This window comes from Elgaria multicarinata, chromosome 13 (genome assembly GCF_023053635.1).
Source record: "Elgaria multicarinata webbii isolate HBS135686 ecotype San Diego chromosome 13, rElgMul1.1.pri, whole genome shotgun sequence".
In the NCBI taxonomy this organism is placed as follows: domain Eukaryota; kingdom Metazoa; phylum Chordata; class Lepidosauria; order Squamata; family Anguidae; genus Elgaria; species Elgaria multicarinata.
In genome coordinates, this window is record NC_086183.1 from 6,895,061 (window position 1) to 6,917,871 (window position 22,811).

Genomic DNA, 22,811 nt, shown 5'->3' on the forward strand with positions numbered 1-22,811 from the left:
TGGGGGAGAGCCAATTCATTTCCCACACAAAACACCTTGATTCAGAATAATTCTTCAGTGAATTTGTAGCCCACTCCCAGATTATCCCGAATGAGTAATTGTTCTATTAGGGACAGAGGTTCTTTAGGAAAGCAATACTCCTAAAAAAAGCAATAATCCCACCTAGTGAGTTCCTTTCTCAGTTTTTATTTAGAGGTAAGATAGTAACAGCAGTAAAAAAGAAGAAGAAAAAGGTATGGGCCAACACAAAGAACTTACACTGCTTCAGGTACAGGCATGATCTGTAGCCTGTGAGTTGTGGTGCATGTCATGATGGTAACCCATGTATTTCTCTCATAAGGCCGAATACATTTTGCCAACTTATGCTTATATCACTAATTTACTATCAACCACACCCATGATTTGGCTACACCCTCCCAGATCTGGCAGACTAGATGGGCTCTCGATCTGATCCAGCCTCAGGGCTCTTCTGTTATTAGGCTTGTATCCCTGATTAGTTTATCTGTTACATCTGTCTATCTTGCCTTGAACAAAATTAAGCCTTATGGCGTAGGATGAAGTTCAGGCATGGAGGATTTCTGAAAGAGAAGGCTCAGGGATGGAGACGTGGAGATGGGGGAAGCAATGCCGTGCGCCACTGTCACCCTCCGATTCTGGATGGGTCTTCTGGAATTGGTCCCACTACAGTAGTTCGCCTTCAATTGCAGTTGATCTGCAATAGGCAGATGTAAAATAATAATAACGACAACAACAATGCCCAAAATAGTAGCTGGTAGGTGGTATGTGTTTCTCTCTCTCTCCATGAGCCCACCTCCTCTGAAATGGCAACCTCTGCACCAAAATGGAGTTTCAAGAATAGGACAGAGTGCTAATCCAAAAGCAAGCCAAAGGCAAATCAATTCGAGAACAAGTTACCTTAAGGACCATCTGTCATGCCTTACCTCGAGGATGATGAGGAAGAGGAGGGGGAGAGCCAGCACAGCGGGGGGGGGGGGAGTTGGAGCCAGGCGGGGAGCTGGAAGCTTTGGCTGACAGCACTCCCCTGGGACCACTGGAAGAGCAGCCTGGCACCTCTAGCAACATTCCTGAACTCCCCCAAATGCAGGAGGCAGAGGCAGAGATAATTCATCCTTTGGAATGATGCAGGACTAAAAGCCAGCACCAGAGAGACAGCGTGTGGCCTCCCTTAAGAGCAACACGCTGAGTTAATGAGCCAGCTGTGCTGATTAATGGCCAGCTATAAATCAACTCAGCCAGGGCCGACTCTCTGCTGTAGACAAAAGGCTTGTCAACCGCACCATTCTTGCTTTGCTTCTTTGGACTATACAGATCCCTGGGCCCTTGGCAACCCACCCAGACCACCCTCCTGGACAATCCCTGACTAGCTTCAACATTTGGATCAACTACCTTCTGTGAACCGAGTGCTGGACTGTTTTGGACCTCGCCCCTGCCTTCTGCTGCACTGTTTGGAATCCTTTATACGACCTCAAACTTGACTGGCTTCTCACATTTATTTATTTATTTATTACATTTATATACCGCCCCACAGCGGTATATCTCTGGGCGGTTCACAAAAGTTTAAACAGTAAACATTAAAAAGCCATGATCTGTCAATTCAACCTTCAATCCAAAACCATTGTTTGCATAAAACTTGGCCTGCAAACCTCCACTTTTCCCAATTCCCACTAGATCAAGCTCCAAAATTTCAAACCACGTGTTTTCTAATTTTGGGGTTTCCAACTGATCACAAACCAGGGTTTGTCAAATCAGACGTCACGCCGGACGTCCGTAGGGAACTGCGGAGAGGGGGAAGGTTAGCGGAACAACTGCAACTGGGTCTGCCACATGACTGCGAAACCACATGGTGCAGCATGCTTCCACTACTCCCCCTCTCTGTAGTTAGGGCACATACCTCTGCCCAGTTAAACCGTTCATCCCGACATCCTCTGCAGCGCAAATGGATGCTGCATTTCCAAACCGCCGTCCCCCCCAAAAGCCCACTGCACTCCAAAACCGCAGAAAAAATGGCCGCATGACCATAAAAAAAGTCTGCGGTGGCTAGAGTGTCACCGGAATTGCAGAACGCTCTAGCCCACCATCTTTATGGCCGCAACATTTTAACCTTCCACAGAGCCCATTTTCACCACTGGGCTCACAGTAAGCCATCCCAAGGGGGCCTTAGCCCTACTGCAGCAAGATGGTTACCCAGGATGGTTCCATGACCAGCATGGGAGTGGTTTTCTCCCCACCCACCCACACACCTGCTAAGCCACAATAGTTAGGCCAAAAGCCTTAACTGTGGTGGCTCAGCATGATGTCTGAACAGTCCCGGAGTCTTCCTTGACCATGGTTTAGGGTGATGTCTGAACCAAGCATAAGGCCTGGTTTGCATGTCATAAACCCCCAGTTTATTTGTTTGCTTTTTAAACATGTGCGCATGCTAGACCATGGCTGCCTGATTGTTCCCGGTGCTGTGATATGCGAACCCGGAATTCTGGCTTGTCTCTTCCCCAACAAATGGTGGAGGAGGAGGAAGTGGCACCAATGGGAGAAGGAAGAAAACAGGAGAACATGTCTCTGGTACTAGAAGCAGAAGTATTTTATTTGAAATAATAAATATTTTGATATTTTATATTGTAGTTTTAAACGTTTACATTTTCATAATGTATTTTAGAGTTCTGACTACTTCTGAGTGAAACCTGGGGCGGGGGGGGATTCACCGCCCCACTTGACATTGGAGCCACCAGCTTCCACGGCTCCTCTTCCCAAACTTTTTTCTTCCTCGTCTGCCTCGCGCCTCTTGCCACCCAGCCAGCATTTTGAAACCTTCCACCAAATGGAATCATGCACTGCCTAATTTTATTTCAAATTTAATGTACTGAAGTAATTATGGCTGATGAATGGGGAATTGATTAAATTTTGGAGCACGATCTAATGGGAATTGGGGAAAGTGGAGGTTTGCAGGCCAGTTTTTATGCAAACAATGGTTTTGGATTGAAGGTTGAATTGACAGATCATGGCTGTAACTCTGGCTGCACAGGCAGCTGCTGTATAGAAACAGGAGAGATGAAGAGACAGAAAATGGAAATAGACCAGCAACTGTAAAAATGTTTTGCCTGCTACCATGGTTTGAGTTCGAAACTTGGTGCAAACCCTGGTTTGATGTGATATCTCATCTGAGCTTTAACACCACCACTAGTGGTTGGGCTTATAGCTCTCCCCGCAGCCGTCTCCAAACAGTTATAGCAAAGAAATAGCTCACAGATTTGGGTACAACATGCCATTTCTGTGGGGCATCGCAACAACCTAGAACAGGCAGGCATGGCAGTGTTTTCCACTGGCCTGAGCCTTTACTGGTGGCAATTTAAGGAGATCCCTGGCAAACAATTAATCCCTGAAATTCATATACACTGGAGCAAAGTTAGGGGAGTCGTTCAGTTTTTAAAGGCTTTTAGGATGCCTTTAGGATGTTTTTTTAAAGATATTTTAACAATGTATATAGTTTCAAATCAGTATTTTATGTATTTTACACTTACTGCTGTTCCCCGCCTCGATCAAAATGGAGAGGTGGGTAAGAATTATTATTATTATTATTATTATTATTATTATTATTATTATTATTATTTTCTGCTCCAGCGCTCCAGCAAGTGAGTGATGATGTGACCTCAATATGATAGCACAGGTATCTGTCTGGTATCACAGTTCTCCAGGTTGCCTGCGCAGCTCCTGCTAACATTGCAACACATTTCGGAATCCATTGATGGATCTGTAGCGAGAAGCCTGAGTGGAGGAAGAGTCCCAATAGAGGCGCTTGTGAAAGGAAAGGAGGACACCTGTGAGCACAGAGCTCCTTGAAGACATCTTCCATCTGAGCCAAACCTTCTGGGTTTTGAACATTCACACAATATGTCTGGGGTGGTGAATGGTGATGGTCACAAATTTGGGACATTTGCTGTAGCACTGATTTGTTTGTGAGCGAGTACACTTTCACTGTCAATTAACAACCCAGGGACATCCCATTCTCAGGTTGTTTCGTGATGTGTGAAACCTAGAAACTCTGGGCTGTTTAAGGGTTAAACAATCCAGAGTTAAGCCATGTGCCCATGCCAATTCCTGGGTTGAACAACCCAGGAATTGGCCATGACGTGCAAACCATAAACAAGTGACTGACAAAAACAGAGATAAACTTAGCTTTATTTAGTGGGACAAATCAGCTTCCACCTTCATCACTAACATTTGATTTCATACCAGGCACTGGGAGACAAGGTGATAATCTAAGAATGTGGAGAATGAGAGAATTCTCAACAAGTGGTCCTCTGCTACAGATGTGTAAGAGGGACTGGAAAAAAAAAAAGGATTAAAAGCATAGGTCAAAATGTGTGTATTATCTCCTGCCATAGCTGCAATTATCTACCTATATACCCAGAAGCTCTCTCTTGCTTCTATCTCTGGAATGGATCCCCCCCCCCCAACTAGAAATATTTACAGTTCTGAAAGGGTGGGGTTATCTAAAAAAAAAGTTGCCTTGGGGTTGGAACCTGTTCAAATTTTTGCTGCAATGGTGATGGTGAAACCTTGGTTCTCATAATTGACTTGGAGAAGGCAGAAGTTAAAACATTATTTCCTAATACATTTCAAGTTTATCTCTACTTTCCCAGACAATTATCCATATATTAAAACTTCATGATCTAGATTTGCATGGTGTGGTACATCGTGCTTCTCCTATGACTACTTCCCCCCTGTGGTTACCAACATACACCACAGTGCTGTCTTAATTTAGTAAGAAATTTGTTGAGGTTTTAATCGAAACTTAGCAAATTTGCACCTCCCAATATACAAGTTGAGACACAGTTGCATCCCTGAATCCGCACTTGGTGATGCAGTTCATCAGGGAAAAATGTGCACAAAGATTTGAATATTAGGGAGCAATGAACACCAAATGCATGTATTTCAGAAAAGTATGCACAAAGCTGCATTACAGCAATGGAAAATACTTGGGGGGATCTTTTTTTTTTTTAAAGGTACATTTCAGCAAAAATGCACACAAAAGTATGGATTTCTGTACATATTTCTTTCTGTTCTTAAATCACAAACTTCTGCAGAAACAGGGCAGAACATGCTTGACCTCAAAAATCCAACCATCTCGGCAAGAACAAAGACGGACGGGTCCAGCCAGCCCTAGTCCCAGTCCACCGATGAGCTGTTCACCATCCTCCACTGAGCTTGAAAGAAGTTTGAAGGGAGCCACAGCGCTGCGTTGGGGTTTCGGTTGAACTTGCTCGTCCCTCCCACCCAATCCGTCCATCTCAGCCACATGGCCGCTCACGGCGCGCTGCCTTTCTCCTCTCTGAAATCCACAGGGCGGATCATCATGGTGGTTGCCTTGAGAGTGTGGCTGGGTCCCTTCCAGTAATGCCACTTCATGCCGTTGTATCTGATCATGGCAGGGCTGGGCGGGTAATAAATGCCATTCAAGTTGGAGGGCCCACAAGCGTCAAACCACCACCCTGGCGGGGGAAAGAGAGGGAATAAGCGACATTCGGGCTTAAGGGTGTTCTGCCCTAAAGCCCCCTCAACAATGCCCCTCCCAAATTACGCCCCCAAACTTTCTCAGAATCTGATTCCAACTAAGAGAGCAGTCCTATGGCCCCAGGCAGCATCTGCAGGGTCCCATAGGGTAGTTTGGATGCCTGGATCCGAGGTAGGAGACAGCACTCTGACCTCGCATCCAGAGGTCTGAGCCCCCTCACCTAAAAAAAATTGGAGGGGGGGCACCAAAAAAGTAGGAGGCAGGTCATCTGGTTTTCAGGCCCTTTAAAGACAAAATTTTGAACTCTTTTTTAATTGTTTGTATAAAATGTTTAGCAGGGGCAAAGAATATTTAGGGGGACACCCAAAAAGTAGGGGGGCAATTTATGTGGTTTGCAGACCTTTTAAAGGCAAAATTGTAAACTTTATTTGTTTGTCAACATTTTTTAGCAGGGACAAAGAACATTTAAGGGAGCAGGCCCCCACCACCACCATCATGCGCCCCAGGTGGCTACAGGCCTGGTTCACTCTATTAATTTCCAGACTTCCCTGAGTTTGTCAGTGGCCACCTCAGCAAACCGCAAGGCCCGAACCACTGAAGTTCCAACAGCAGAAGGCCACTGCGAACCCTCCGCTCTTCCTCTGGGGGTAGGTGACACAAATACGCAATGCTCCCCCCCTGCTCATTACCTCCACCAGCCATCTGCGCACACTTGCACGCGCAGCGGTCGTTGTCGATATCTTTGGTGCTGAAGTCCGTCCCTGAGGGACTGAGGCTGCTTGTGCGCCCGGCTGTGCCGCTGTAGCTCCTCACATAAAGTCTGCCGGGGGGGGGGGGGGAGGTAAAGACACCGATGTCAACCACAATCATCCACTGAATGTGTCCAGTGCAAGCTGGTGGCTCCAAAGTTAGTGGAGTGGCAAACCTGCTCCGGGTCTCAGCCAAAGCCAGTGAGAAGGCTAAAGGAGCCAACTAAGGTGCAGGTTTGCGAGAGAAGCTTTGTTCACAAGAAATTGTGCCCCCTTTCCCCCTAAGCCTACCTGGAAAGGCAACTGGAATATGATATTGTTACACCTTCTTGAGTGGTGAGCGGTTAGGGTGGCCATTTATGAACACCAAAGAACCGGACAAAAGACACAAATTTGTACATGTTAATTTATATGTATAGATGCCGATTTAGAAATAATTACTATAATTTAAACAGAAATACAGTACACCTTGCCCTAATGTGGAAGACTGTGACTAGGTAATCCATGTGCCTGCCTTCACTCTGTTGTTCACGTGCTAACTATTGAGGGACAACAGTTCTTATGGTTTCTTTATCTTTAGACCAGAACTAGATAGGATGGCCCACCAAACGGACGACACCTTCAAGCAGAGGTCAGTCCTCTGGCAGCCTTGCAAATAGAGGACTGTTCTGTGCTATTGTTGTTATAAAGGGACACAGTGCCACCCTACCAGGTTTAGTTTCTTTGGATCAAAGAGCACTGGAGTTTGAAGATGCCTTAATAAATATTTGCTTTATTCATAAATATGCAAACAGGATGTAAGTGGAGGCAAAGACACACCCCTACAAGGCAGTGGATCTGCTGCCCTTCATCACGTCCCCAGAAAGAGAAAGAGCTTCTCTACAAGATCAGTTTATTGCCCTTTCATGATTGGCCACTCATGGACATTTGCGGGTCATTTACATGACACCATCAACCTCCAGGATGTCTCCCGTGCCTTCCCCCGGTAATCTCACTTTTAAAAAGATCAGAGATATTATACTATTTAAAATTACCACGGGATATTCCTAGCGTGTAAAGTCGGCATTGTGCTATAATACAGCCACTAGATGGTGCTGTTTCATTGAACTTTATGGAGAGGGAAAGTTTTCAATTATAAATCACATGGTCGCCATTGAAAGGAGCCATAGTCAACACAGAGAGACCCCAGAAGAAGAAGAAATGGTAAGGATGCGGGATTTTCTCTTAATGTAGATATGCTCAAAGACTCAGCACCCCAAGGCGCTTCATCTTCACCAGCTCAAGTTCACTCAGCCTCTGTCTTCCTAAAGTGGCCAACTGCTGTTTCTCACACAAGCACCAGGACCTGGCCACGGGAGACATCCTGCAGCAAAGTGCTGACCTGTGGACCAGCCACCTGCCACAAGCCTCCTTTAAAGAAGAATACAGCACCAAGCACTGTTGGACCAACACCTTGGATTCGCCACCCCCACCCCCATGTCCCAGAACTTGAGGCCCTAAAAGTAAAGATAGCTGCAGGGATGTTTCTTCAGTAGCGGCCATTTCTGCCCACTCTCCAATGTGCTGTGGAATGGCTTAATTTCCAGGGCATTGAGGGACAAATTCAAGATGGCAGCTGGAAACCACTTGGTGTCACAACTCCAGAAAAGTACTGCTTGCTTATTTATTATTTTAAAAATGGGACCTCAGCGCAGGCATCAGGGACAGACATTCCCAGGTAATTCGGGTGCTGTCTGCTGTCCAGATATGCTGTGTGATGCCAGGCCTGTCTGCTTTTGATAAAACATCATCTAACTACCCTGGACTGTTAACCAGTAACCTACTGAATGAAGGAATGCCTGACCAGGAACCACAACACTATGGAATGGAAATACAGGAGGCCTCATCACTGCAGGGCTTTAAACAGGCCGTTTAAAAAACAAACAAACAAACAAACACCTGTTTGTTTACAATTGCCTTCTCTTAAATAGACATTTTATTCGGTCCCTATATTGATGGCGCTGCTATAGTTTTCATTACTGATTTGATTTTGTTGTAAGTGTTTTTACTGGGTTGAATGTCATTTTGTCATCATGTGTTATTGCTGGTTATTTGTCGATTTTGTTGCAGCGGTCTTAAAGCGATGATAGTTAATGACCTTGTTCAGACAACACGCTAAGCCGGGGTGGTTAAGCGTTTTGAGCTAAACGTTATGGCTTAATGTGTCGTGTGAACCGTCCCTAACCATGGTGGCTACATAACCCCGGTTTAAACACGCTCACTAACCATTTGCTGCAAAAGGGTTAGCGGCCTAACCATGGCTTAGCGTGTTGTCGGCCCGTTATCATGAATTTCTATGCACACCTTGGCGGGGTTTGATCCTACAAGGAAGCCTTCAGATATTTCATTTCATTTATTATATTTCTATACCGCCCCATAGCCAAAGCTCTTTGGGCGGTTCACAAAAATGAAAAACCATTAATGAAAGAAAAACCATATTTTAAAAGGGTAAATAAACAGCTCTGCTTGAACAAGGAGACAACGCACGTTCATCAAGGATGGCTCACCGGTAGTTTTGCTCCTCAGGGCCTACTTGGAAGTGCTCATAGGTGGCATAGGCCTCGTTGTTTTCCCAATCTTGGAGCTTGATATAGAGGGAGTAGGGACTTTGTTTGGTGATCAAGTGGATAAAGTTGTTGCCCAGCCAATATTCTCCAGGCGGGGACCCAAAACCCTGCAAGGGATATACAGAAATGTCAAAGGACGCACAGGGGAGCATTCAGAGCTTTATCACACCAGCGTTATACTGTGCAATCACTGTGAATTGCATGCAAAGGACTCAGAAGTATTCCACCTTCTAATATGCTTTGATTGTGAAGTACTCCCAGGCATCCTGCCTTAATTGTGCAATAAAGCAAAAAGATTCACCCTATTTAGCCCCTACATTTTGAGCGTATCTTCCAAGCCGCCGCTGGGGCGCAGGAGCAGGATTTTAAATAAATGCTTACATCTGCGTAAGCTTTAAAGATAAAGACACCAAAATTGGCACAGTAATAGATATTAGGGAGAGCTTTAAGCATACCAAATTTGAATTGAATTGGGTCATCCATTGATTTTTAATGATTTTTTTACATTTCCCCCCTTAAACTCACTTCCTGGTATACAAAGGATCACTGTCGCCCGGTAGCAAAAACAACAACAACCGCGAAAGCTTAGTGCTACGGGGATAATCCGAGGGAAGCAGGTACGTGGGATGAAGCTTTAAGAGTCCCAAATCAACATGTGGCAAAAACTACAGTAAGTCCTAGGGCTCAGCTGACTCTGCAGAGGTGACAGTGTGGTTGAGTGTGAGTTGTATCTGAAACATGGGTTCTTGTTGTTGTGTGAACTCAAGCTTCACAAATGAACCATAGTTTGTTAACCATGAACAACCAACAAAGAGAACCCATGTTTTGTTGGATTGTGAACTGTAGGTTGTTTGTGGTTTATTTATTTATTCAGTTTATATCCCGCCTATATACAAAATACTGTAGGCAGCAAACAATGTTTAACAAACCATGTTTTGTTAGTGTGGCTGGGTTCACACAGCACAACAAAGCATAGTTCAGCAATAATCCATACTCAACTCACACTCTGGTTTGTAGGGTTGTGTAAACCGAGCCATAAAGAGAGCTTCGGCTATGGGGCGGTGTATAAATGTAATAAATAAATAAATAAATAATAAAATAAATAACGTCCATCTCATCATAGCGTGGGAGACTGACCAGCTGGCCTGTGTGTCTGCCTGTTCAGGTCGCAGTCCAGGTGATAACTGTTGATGGGTAACCACTCTTATGGTTCTTTACCTTTAAACAGGAATTGGACAGGGCAGCCCTTCAACTAGAGGACACCTTCAAACTGAGGATGGTCCTTTGGCAGGCCTTTAAACAGAGGACTGTTCTCTGCACGTCTTATCCTATTGGCATGCCATGGAGAAGCCTTCCGGACCAGCCTTCTCCTTGACATCTAATTTTCTGCGTGCAGAGAATTTTTCATGTGGAAGCTCCCATCTGCAGTTGTGGAGGGTTGTAGTTTGACACATCTGGAGGGCACCAGGTTGGGGAAGATGGACCTAAACCATGGCTAAGGATTGGCTGTAAGCTAGAATGTGAAACCAAGGTTCAAAGTGGTTTTGCAAACCATGGAATGCACTAACTGTGGTCAAGCATTAAATCTGCAATGAATAAACCATAGATAAGGCAGCTTTAAGAACATAAGAAGAGCCCTGATGCTGGACCAGACCAAGGGTCCATCTAGTCTAGCACTCCATTCACACAGTGGCCAACCAGCTGTCGATCAGGGGCCAACAAAGCAGGGCACAGGTGCAACAGAACCCTCCCATCCATGTTCCCCAGCAACTGGTGCATATAGACTTACTGCCTCTGATACTGGAGGCTGCACATAGCCATCGGGACTAGTAGCCATGAATAGACGTCTCCAGTTTTCCTGCCTCTGCTTGGAGGTTTCTCTCATGTCTCCCTCTATGCTCCTTCCCAAGTCTTGTGTTGACAGGGTTTCCCTCTACATTTCAAATCTTAACCAGAGTGAAGGCGACAGACCTCAATTAGTGCTGAGCAGAATTGAGCATTCTGACTGCCCCACAGTGCTGAGCAAGAAGACGAGTTTCACCTGAACCCCCAGAAACCACAAAGACTTCACTCTCTTTCCCTTAGATTTGTGTTGGCCTCTATCTAGGTGGGAGAGTTATAGCTTCATCCCACGTACCTGTTTCCCTCGAATTATCCCCTACAGCGTTTAGCTGTCATTGTTGTTGTTGTTGCTAGCTATATCACACCCCGGGCGGCAGCGCTCCTAAGATCCTTTGCATACCAGGAAATGGGTTTAAGGGGGAAAATGTAAAAAATCATAAAAAATCAACAGATGACCCAATCTGATTCAAATTTGGTTGCTTAAAGCTCTCCTTAATATCTATTACTGTGCCAATTTTGATGTCTTTATCTTTAAAACTTACACAGATGTAGGCATTTGTTTAATTTTTCTTTAAACCTATCAAATCCTGCTCCTGCGCCCCCAGTGGCCACTTGAAAAACAACAAGTGATTAGCTCCAAAAGTAGTACCAAAATAGGTCGAGTCTTTTGCCTTTGAAGCACAATTAAAGCAGAATCATAGAATCATACAATAGCAGAGTTGGAAGGGGCCTACAAGGCCATCGAGTCCAACCCCCTGCTCAATGCAGGAATCCACCCTAAAGCATCCCTGACAGATGGTTGTCCAGCTGCCTCTTGAAGGCCTCTAGTGTGGGAGAGCCCACAACCTCCCTAGGTAACTGATTCCATTGTTGTACTGCTCTAACAGTCAGGAAGTTTTTCCTGATGTCCAGCCGGAATCTGGCTTCCTTTAACTTGAGCCCGTTATTCCGTGTCCTGCACTCTGGGAGGATCGAGAAGAGATCCTGGCCCTCCTCTGTGTGACAACCTTTTAAGCATTTGAAGAGTGCTATCATGTCTCCCCTCAATCTTCTCTTCTCCAGGCTGAACATGCTCAGTTCTTTCAGTCTCTCTTCATAGGGCTTTGTTTCCAGACCCCTGATCATCCTGGTTGCCCTCCTCTGAACACGCTCCAGCTTGTCTGCGTCCTTCTTGAATTGTGGAGCCCAGAACTGGACGCAATACTCTAGATGAGGCCTAACCAGGGCTGAATATAGAAGAACCAGTACCTCACGTGATTTAGAAGCTATACTTCTATAAATGCAGCCCAAAATAGCATTTGTCTTTCTTGCAGCCATATTGCACAGTTGGCTCATATTCATATTGTGATCTACATGGGTGTACTTCACAATAAAAGCAGATTATAAGATGGAAAACTTCGGAGTCCTTTGCATGCAATTCGCAGTGATTGCACAGTATAACACTGGTGTGATAAAGCTCTTACAGAAGCCGCAAATACCTGGCTAATCCAGCAGACCTGGTTTCAGGCAGGCGGCCACAGGCTGTAAATCAGATCGAGAGCTCTGTAGCAATAAAGCTGATGTGGCAAGGATAAAGCCACGGTGGGGTGGGGGTGGGGGTGGGGGGCAGGCTCCCGTCCCCACCCTCAGATCTTGCCCCCGCGGCATTCCTTCCTCCCGACAATCTAACAGAGTGGAATTTTATGGTTGGGGGGAGGTGGATGGAAAACGCTGCAGTGGGACAGGAGCAGGGAGTGATGTTACAAGCCCTTGAATTACCTGAGTTTTTCTGATGATGGGGTGGGGGTGGGGTGGATGGAACAAAATTTCTAGTTTGAACAAAGTTGAGTTTTGGAGAACTTGCCTGTTTCTGTTCCAAATAAATAAACAAATGGGGAGCCTGGGTCCTTCAGGAGTTAGGAAGCAAAAGTACTTCTGCATCAACCCCATTGAAATGGATTCATGTGGATGGCCTGCCACAGGCACCAACCACCTGAATTCACCTCCACATGGGGAGGCTCTGTAGCTTGGTGGTAAAACATTTGCTTTGCAGGCAGAAGGTCCCAGGTTTGATCCCCGGCGTCTCCAGGTAGGGCAGGGAAAACTCCTACCTGAAACCCTGGGGCACTGCTGCCAGTCAGTGTCAACAGTATTGGCCTAGATGGACCAAAGGTCAGATTCAGTGGCTCAGTTCAGACAACACATTTCTCAACAGTGGTTTTAGAACTCCATGGTGGAGTTTTTACACCACTGTTGAGAAATGTGTTGTCTGGCAGGAAAACTCCACACAATGGTGGAGGTTTTTTGCGGGGGAAACGCTCCGCGCAGAATACACGCTGCGCAGAGGAGAGTTTCTACACAACCATTGTGTTGCATGTTGTGTGGCGGGCTCCATGGAGTTTTCCGTTGAGTTGACTTTTCCCACTGGCTACAGAGTTCCCTGGCAAGAGCGGCAAAAGGAGCGAGTGCCCCTCTAGGAGAGTCGGCAGGATTGTGTTTTTGCAGCAATGGCTGATGGGATACCATCGAAAAGACTGTGGGAGGAGAGAGGGTGGAGGTACAGTCAAACGTCGCAATGGATTTTACTCAACCCCACGGTAGCCCGCAGTCACACAACGGTGGAGTTGGAACATGTTGTTTGGGGAGTAACCCCTAAAAATGCAACCGTTGAGTGTTTTCACACACTGCATTGGCTAACATGTCTGAACTGAGCCAGTATAAGGGAGCTTCCTATGTTCCTAAAATATCTTGGGTGCTGACTGGAATGTCAAGGAGAGCCGCACACCTGGGCACAGGTCATCACACAGAGCCCATAACAATCGTGCCAAAAAGCAGGAAGCACAAAAGCTCCAGGTAAGCAATGTGATTTCCCCTTAATGTAGGGACACTTGTCAAGTCTGGTTTGGCCCTCAGAGACCCTGGCCCTTTACTGGCTTGGTCTTTATGACATTTCCAGGTGGGTCCCTGGATCCTTACCTCTTTATATTCCTTCCAGGTGCGCTGGAAATCCACAGAACCATCCTTCCGGTGCTGGAGTACAGTCCAGCCTCCTCCATTGGTCTCCATGTCGCAAAGCACCTGCACACATTGCAACACATTAATGGAGGGGGGACTTGAGAAACTTCAGGAAACTGCCGTTGGTTGAGAACATGGCAACCAGGCTGTTAACGAGAGCCAAGCGCCATAAATGTAGGGCACCAGTTTCTTTCCAGGCTCTATTTAAAAGTGCTGTTTTTGTTCTTTAAATTCTTCAAAGCCCCGAAGAGATCTGGGGCAGAGGTATCCGAAAGACCATTTTCTCCCAGCTGCCAATCAACCATGAACTTTGCGGAGGCCCTTCCCTGCTCTGTAGCGTTAGATGGGCAGCTACCAGAAAGGGATTCAGAAGGCGGTTGTGCACCCAATTTTTCGAACCCTCTAAACAGCTGCTTCATAAGAACATAAGAGGACCCCTGCTGGATCAGACCAAGGGTCCAGCTAGTCCAGCATTCTGTTCACACAGAGGCCAAACAGCTGCCCATAGAATAACAGGAGTGCAACAGCACCCTCCAACCCATGTTCCCCAGCAACTGGTATACATAGGCATACTGCCTCTGAAAGTGGTGGTAGCACATAGCCATCAGGACTAGTAGCCACTGATTGCCTTCTTCTCCATGAATGTGCCCAATTCCATTTTGATACCATCCGAATTGGTAGTCATCACTACATCTGTACACTACCTTCACCTCCTGTGAATGGTGCAGGCGGCATCCATGAACATCTGGAACAAGGCTTGGAAATTAGGGCAAGGGATGGCAAGGGACGGCACCTTGCGGCCCTCCAGTTGGCCTACAACTCCCACGATCCCTCACTATTGACTATGTTGGCTAGGGCTGATGGGAGTTGTAGGCCAAAAATATGGAGGGCTACAAGTTGCCCACACTTGTTATAGGGGATGCAGAGGGGGTTGTGCAACCGATTTTTTCTAGCCCTCTAAGCAGCTCGTGTGGCGCAGAGCGGTAAAGCAGCAGTTTCTGCAGCCGAAACTCTCCCCACGGCCTGAGTTCGATCCCAGCGGAAGCTGGTTTCAGGCAGCCGGCTGGGGTCGACTCAGCCTTCCATCCTCCCGAGGTCGGTAAAATGAGTACCCAGCTAGCTGGGGGAAAGGGAATAATGGCTGGGGAAGGCAATGGCAAACCACCCCGCTATAAGGCCTGCCAAGAAAACATCAGCGAAAGCTGGCGTCCTTCCAAGAGTCAGCAATGACTCAGTGCTTGTGCGAGAGGTTCCTTTCCTTTTCTAAGCAGCTGCTTCGTAAGGACATAAGAAGAGCCCTGCTGGATTAGATCAAGGGTCCTTCTAGCATTCTGTTCACAGAGTCATCAAGCAGCTGCCTATGGGAAACCCACAAACAAGACACACGTGCAACAGCACCCTCCTGCCCATGTTCCCCAGCAACTGGTATACATAGGCATGCTGCCTCTGAAACGAATTAGCATAGAGCCATCAGGACTAGTAGCCATGAATTTGAGCAATCCCTTTTAATGCCATCCAAATTGGTGGACATTGCTACATCTGTACGTCTTGTGCATGGGGCACTCATGAACAACTGGGTCAAGGCCTGGAAATGAGGGCAATGAATGGCACAAGTAGGCAACTTGTGGCCCTCCAGATGTTTTGGCCTACAGCTTCCATGATGCCTCTCCATAGGCTCTGCTGGTGAGGGCCGCTGGAAGTTGTAGGCCAAAACATCTGGATTGCCCCAAGTCGGTCCTCAGCAGAGGACCGTGCTGAGTCTTCCCTAACATTTGCACACATCTTGGGAAGTCATCACCCACCACCATGCCCTTCCTTGGCCATCGGTCTCGGATGCCGAAGGGCGCTGGTGCCCACACTCACTTTCGCGGTGGATGTCGTGTTAGGAAACCACAGGGTATAGACTCCGCTGGTGGAGAAACCTGATTTGTACGCAGCCGCACAGTCCTTGAATGTCTTTTGATCTTCTGGGGGCCCGAGAGAAATTTCTGCACAAAGATCAGACAAAGAGGGGTGTGTGTGTGTGTTTTAGTATGGCTGTCTAGTTTGGAGGGTTTCCACCTACACAGATTTTTTTGCAGGGCCAAACACAGCTCTTCTACAAAATGTTATGCTTCACTGTTGTGGATGTTTGCCTGCACTGGCGATTCCCAAAGATATCTGGAGTGCAGACAGAAGCATTCTGAGGTGCAGTTACAGTGTTCAGTTACGGCCAGACTATTTTGCACCCTAGGCAAGGTGAGCTACTTTCACCACCACCCCCCAAAATGCCATATTTTTAAGAACATATGTTCCCTGGAAAAAAATAAGAAGCACAAAACTGGAAACTGCTAAATTTATTTTAAAGTGCAAGAAATACATCATGCCAATTATAGCAAACAAATTGGAAAGGAATGTCTATGGGTCTAAAATGCATTATTTAATAGGAATATCATCTCCAAATCATGCCCCCAACTCGCACACGCACACTCAGCATCACTTACTCCAAACAAACACACGCATGAACACATGCCTTCACTCAAAGACCCCATGCACCCCATTCACCCATACATTCTCTCTCTCTCTCTCTCTCTCTCTCTTCCGGGCGCGTTCCGGAAGTCCAAACATGGAGACGCCCCACCCCCACCCCAGCTTCCCTGGCTTTGCTTCGGCTGGCGCGGGTCGCCATCTCGCCCGCCCAGGCCCAGCTGAATCCTCGGGCCGGGCTGGCTCACAGCCAACGCGTGTGAGTGCTGCGCTGCACCCGGCGCCCCTCTTAGCTAGGTGCTCTAGGCCCTGCTGGATTAGATCTGAGTGGCCTCTATGGTAGCACCGGCCCTGACGGTGTCTCTAATAACGGTGCAGTGAACAGCCAAAGCAGCCTAAAATGCTCATGTTAAAATGACTTCTCTTTGGCCCAGGACTGAGTTCTAGCTAGAACTGCCAGAGGGTGGTGGGTCCTTAGGCCTGGGACGAAATTCGGTGAAAGAAGTTCCCCTCGTAGGTAGTTACTTACGGTTGCACTGGGCCGCCAAGCCTATCAGGTGCTTCACCGTCTCTGCCAGCGAGGTCTGCTGTCTCTGCAGGGCTGTGTTGTTGAGCAGGGCTGTGCCCAGACGTTGCTCCAGATGGACCACAAGGTCCATCTGCTTGGAGAGCAGCCTCTGCATTTCCAGCTTCTCAGACCTGAGGTTGTGAAGTTCTTCCTCCCGTTTCCCTTCCATAGCCAGGATCTTTTTCTCTAGGAAGCTAGGGAAAAGAAAGGATTATAAAGTTTTCCATAGAGAAGAAACTAATATTTATCTTACTACCCAGGGCTTTTCTACACGAGATTTTTAACCTGCCATTTTACTGAAGCTTCTGCTTCTGGATTCTTTTTTGGGATAAAGATCAGAACCTCTACACATGTTTCCCCCCCCCCCCAGGGTTTTTCCTTCTCTGGTTTTCCATATGTTCCATTACATAACCTCTAGGTGGCACTGTGACATAGCAGAATTGTGCAACTATACTAAGGTTTCATTCTGTCTTTCCCAGATATACCAGACTTTCCCCAACTAAAAAACAACACTAAAAAGGTTGCAAAGAATAGGAGATGCCCCTGGAGGATAACAATATTGTGTAAAGCACCCACAAACTACCATGAGTGAAGAATTACGAATGCACAATAAATGCCTTGTGAAGAAAGGCTGTCACTCAGAAGCATTTATATCCCAGCCCTGTTTTACAAAAGGTACCCAAGCCCGGCAACTAACAAAAACAGAAACACTTAATCAGTTGTCATGTTTCCCAAAACCTCCCACGTTGGGAGACAATAAAGAGGTCTGCCATATAATCCACAAACTTTATTCAGGCAATAAACACGTCTCCCCACCGGAAGACAGTCTAACCTTTAGGAACTTTCCTCTAGGCAAAACTATATAAACTAAGCAAGACAATTGTCCTTTCAAGAAAAAGGGAAAGCCTTTTCCCAGAATGCTTTGAGCTTTATCACACCAGCATTATAATGTGTAATCATTGCAAATTGCATGCAAAGGACTTTGAAGTTTTCCAGTTTATAATCTGCTTTGACTGTGAAGTACTCCCATGCATCCTGCTTTAATTGTGCTATAAAGGGAAAAGAATCGAGGTATTTTGTTGGTAGTTTTCAAGCGTATCATTTGTTGTTTTCCAAGCAGCCACTGGGGCACAGGAGCAGGATTTGAAGAAAAATTAAACAAATGCTTCCATCTGCATAAGCGTTAAAGATAAAGACATCAAAATTGGCACAGTAATAGATATTAAGGAGAGCTTTAAGCATACCAAATTTGAATCGGATTGAGTCATCCGTTGATTTTTTATGATTTTTATTACATTTCCCCCCTTAAACCATTTGCAAAGGATCTTAGGAGCGCTGCCGCCTGGGGTGTGATTTAGCAACAACAACGCCGACAGCTTAGCGCTGTAGGGGATAATTCAAGGGAAACAGGTACGTGGGATGAAGCTCTTTAACTTCAAGGAAGGTTGGTTCTGAAGAAGCCTTTGGCGAGAAGCTAGCCGGGCTGACCTTCTCTCGCCTTCCTTTAGCTCTGCCCATTTGAGACTGTGGTGCACTCTAGGATCAGCTAGCCCTGAAGTGCCCTCCCCCTCGGAAGAACACTGATTTTCCCCAGACTGTGTGTTGTTAACGTTTTCAGCGATAAGGTCTGGCGAAGGTTCACCCCCAGCTGGTGAAGAGCCCAGGAGAATCACCTCCCCCACATCCTGTGTAGGCCGATCGCTTGAAACTCCTTTCCCCATCTTAAGGGAAACAGGCCTATTCCAGGATTACATGACTATCAGCTCTTTAAGTGCTTAATTCAGGAGTGAGGAACATATGTGGGTGCCCCCCCCCCAATATTCCAGGACTGCAACTCCCATAAGCAGTAGGACCCCTCTTTCTGGAAGCATCCTTTATCTCGCATCTTGCTCTCTGGTATTCTGCCCTGAAAAATGAAGGTTTGTACAACTCAAATGTAAAAGCTTGTAACTGGAATAAATTTCTGTAAACGCACATGGAATTTATTAACTGGCTTGACTGATTCCTCATGATTCGAATGTGCATCAGACACATCACTAACCTGTTCCTCTCTTGGAGTTTGTTGATCTCATGGGTCTGCAACAGCAGCTGTTTCTCAAGCTTGTTGGTAGACAGGGAGTTTTCCAATACTTGGATTTCCAGCCGCGAGGTCTGGTTGAGGACCTGGTGGGCGGAGGGTGGGGAGAAACAGGCAGCTCAGCGGGGAGAAGGAAATTCAATGAGTTGATCCTTGCCCAAAGTTCTCCTCCGTGGGCATCCGTCTTGGCTGCATTACAAATCAAGTACCATCTCCCACCCAACGCACCCCCAAATCCGTACTCAGCTCAGAATGTTACATAAGATAGTACACATGCAAGTACCTAAAGCCATCTGCGTTGTAAGCAGGCAAGCAAAATGATGATGATGCTTTACTCTCCACTAAACTCTCATTGATTGCTTTGAAACAATATAAACTTTTAAAACAGGCATCCAATTGAACCTGATGCCTCAACAAACGTCCATATGAGTTGAGAGGGCTTATGACCAGGTGCAGACTGACTCACTCCAGCTGATGGAGGTGAAGGCACGCCATAGGTCCCGCCATAGCATGAAAGCAGATTGCCCAGCCGGCTATCTCAAGGTAGAGGACATGGTACACTTCCTAGCAGAATGTGCATTGTACGCAGAGCTGAGGAAGCAATATCTTGTGCCCTTAATGTAGGGTGACCATATGAAAAGAAGGACAGGGCTCCTGTATCTTTAACAGTTGTATTGAAAAGGGAATTTCAGCAGGTGTCATTTGTATGTATGGGGAACCTGGTGAAACCAAATGCACAGTTACAAGATGGGCGATACTTGGCTCAGCAATACTACAAACGAGAAGGATCCTGGAATTGTTATAGATCACAAGCTGAATATGAGCCAACAGTGCGATATGGCTGCAAGAAAAGCAAACGCTATTTTGGGCTGCATTAATAGAAGTATAGCTTCCAAATTACGTGAGGTACTGGTTCCTCTCTATTCGGCCCTGGTTAGGCCTCATCTAGAGTATTGTGTCCAGTTCTGGGCTCCACAATTCAAGAAGGACGCAGACAAGCTGGAGCGTGTTCAGAGGAGGGCAACCAGGATGATCAGGGGTCTGGAAACAAAGCCCTATGAGGAGAGACTGAAAGAACTGGGCATGTTTAGCCTGGAGAAGAGAAGATTGAGAGGAGACATGATAGTACTCTTCAAATACTTGACAGGTTGTCACACAGAGGAGGGCCAGGATCTCTTCTCGATCCTCCCAGAGTGCAGGACACGGAATAACGGGCTCAAGTTAAAGGAAGCCAGATTCCGGCTGGACATCAGGAAAAACTTCCTAACTGTTAGAGCAGTGCGACGGTGGAATCAGTTACCTAGGGAGGTTGTGGGCTCTCCCACACTAGAGGCCTTCAAGAGGCAGCTGGACAAGCATCTGTCAGGGATGCTTTAGGGTGGATTCCTGCATTGAGCAAGGGGTTGGACTCCATGGCCTTGTAGGCCCCTTCCAACTCTGCTATTCTATGATTCTATGATGAGCTAATAAGCAGTAAACTGTTGTTGTTGTAAAAATAAACAAGCTGCAGTAATGTGGTAGCAAACTGAACTACAGTTCTCAGGATACAATGCAATGGTGCACACCTAGGTACAGCACCATCAGTGTGCTTCGACTATATTTCTGAGCAGAGAGAGAACTCTCAGAAAACCAAGCCGTAGTGGTAGTAAATGACGGAATAACGGATAAGATACGACTAGCCAGAGGGACAAGACAAGGATGCCCACTCTCACCAGTCCTGTTTGTATTGGTGATGGAATTGTTGGCAAACTCAATAAGAGAAGATGGGGAGATAGAGGGGATAGGTAGCAGTAATAAAATAAAGTTGAATATGTTTGCAGATGACACATTGATGACTATTAGAGATCCTATAGGTAAAATGGAAAGAATTAAACAGCAGTTGAAAGAATTTGAAGAAGTTACGGGGTTAAGAATAAATTGGGCAAAATCGGAATTGATGTTATTTAATTATACCAAAAAGGAAGAAAAGGAATGGGAAGGGAAGGCTTCAGTTCTGAAAAGTAAAGAAAAAATTAAATATTTAGGTATTAAGGTTACTAAAAATTTAGAAGATTTGGAAAGTGAGAATTTAAATAGATTGAAAAAAGAGATAGTAGAAAAGTTAAAGAAGTATAAGAAACTGAATCTTTCTTGGTTTGGAAGAATAGCTTTAATAAAGATGAAAATTTTACCTAAGATTAATTTTTTCTTTAGGATGTTACCAATAAGAATTTCAGATTTAGAGTTAAAAAGTTGGCAGAATCTTATAAATAATTATTGTAATGCTGAGAAGAAATCAAGGATTAATAAAAGTAAATGGTATTTAACCCAAAAGAAGGGTGGATTGGGTCTCCCAAACCTTGAGTATTATTATATAGCAAATAGATTAAGACATATTGTCGAAGCAATTTTAGGGGTATGGGACTTAGAATGGATGGAGGAAAATACATTAGGTAATATTGAGTTAAAATTGCAGAATGTATTTTTTAAGGAAAAAGGGAAGGGTAAATGGCTTAATGATCTAGATAATCACTTTTTGAAGTTCCATTGGGAACTTTGGAATAAATATAAAAAGGAAATGCTTTCAAGTAATTCCTCCTTAACACCGGTGATAATGTTAAAGAATTTTCCTGAAAATTTAAAGAATAGACTAAGTAAAGTTTTAATAGAAAAAAATAAAATGAAGTTAAGAGAATGGTTAAGGGGGATGAATACAAGAGAGAGGTTGGAAGAAGTTTTAAAAGATTTGAAATTAACGTGGTTAAATTATGGGCAATTGGAACAATGGACTAAAAATTGGGTAAGAGAAAATGGAGAGTGTGGAGAGAGGACGAAATTTGAGGAATTAATCGAGAAAAAAGAGATGGACAAGGGACAAAATACAGGGACAAAAGGGTTAATGAGTCAACTATATAATATATTAGCTGAGAAAGGAGTGTTGGATAGTGTCGGGAAAGTGGTTTGGGAAACCGATTTGAAGATACAAATAGGACAGCAGAGATGGGAAGGACTATGGAGACAGAGAGTGTTGAGAAATATGTCAGTAAGAATAAAGGACAATTACTATAAACTTGTATGGAGGTGGTACTTAACTCCGGTCAGATTAAATAAGATCAATAATCAGTATTCAGCAGATTGTTGGAGGGGTTGTGGTGAAAAAGGAACGTATTTACATATGTGGTGGGATTGTAAACATGTGCAAAAGTTGTGGAAGATGGTGTTCTTTGAGATTGAGCAGATTGTGGGATTTAAAGTAGAGGTCACACCAAGGATTGCATTACTCTCACTGCAAGAAGAACTTAAATGTAATAAAGAAACGAAAGAACTGATAACTAACCTGCTGACGGCTGCGAGGCTGATTGTAGCTAGGAACTGGAAGATGCAAGGAGACTATTGTATTGAAGAATGGTATAAAGAAGTGTGGGACATTGCTATAAATGATAAATTGACATGTAATATTAAAATGAAAAAAGGCATAGTAAAAACGAACGATTTTGAGGGAATCTGGAAAAAGTTCCTAGTATTTGTGTTTTCTAAGGGAAGCGGGAAACCACCAACAGAAGAAACTATGAGTTTTTGGAAACAGGAATGAGATCCCGAGTGGGGGGAACACTGTTATGTTTAGTACAAATATGTTTAATAGGTTAAATTTGAACATACGATATTAAGGCAATTTTATGTTTATGTATTAAGTGATTTTATTTGTTGTTTTTGTTGTTGTTGTATAATTTAAATTACTAATAAAATTAAAAAAGATCTGTCTTGAAAAGCTCACGCTGATTTTTTTCAATTTTATTATCACATTTTCCATAAAGCAGAACGACAAGAGACAATCGTAAACTGAGAGGGACTTTTTGTTAGCCAGTCAACAATGAGAAAATGTCTGTTGGACCACATCTGTTTCCCAAGCACCTGTTTCTTTGAGGTTCCTTGTTGTATCTGACCTGCAGGTGTAGCATTTCAAATTTCAGCTGGTGGGGTTGGGGAGGAACAGCCGTAA

At 45.2% G+C, this 22,811-nt stretch overlaps 1 protein-coding gene across 1 annotated transcript in view; it reads right to left on the reverse strand.

Moving 5' to 3' along the window:
- Nucleotides 1-4,174: 4,174 nt before the first annotated feature.
- The window catches only part of LOC134408477 (angiopoietin-2-like), a 32,831-nt gene continuing 14,194 nt past the window's right edge, over nucleotides 4,175-22,811 (reverse strand). Inside the window, exons 3-9 of the mRNA XM_063140776.1 lie at nucleotides 18,797-18,918; nucleotides 16,717-16,949; nucleotides 15,585-15,709; nucleotides 13,683-13,784; nucleotides 8,826-8,992; nucleotides 6,220-6,350; nucleotides 4,175-5,507 (exon numbers count right to left, since the gene is read on the reverse strand). Coding sequence (XP_062996846.1) covers nucleotides 5,323-5,507; nucleotides 6,220-6,350; nucleotides 8,826-8,992; nucleotides 13,683-13,784; nucleotides 15,585-15,709; nucleotides 16,717-16,949; nucleotides 18,797-18,918 — 1,065 coding nt within the window. The 3' untranslated portion in view covers nucleotides 4,175-5,322. The remainder of the gene's footprint in view (nucleotides 5,508-6,219; nucleotides 6,351-8,825; nucleotides 8,993-13,682; nucleotides 13,785-15,584; nucleotides 15,710-16,716; nucleotides 16,950-18,796; nucleotides 18,919-22,811) is intronic.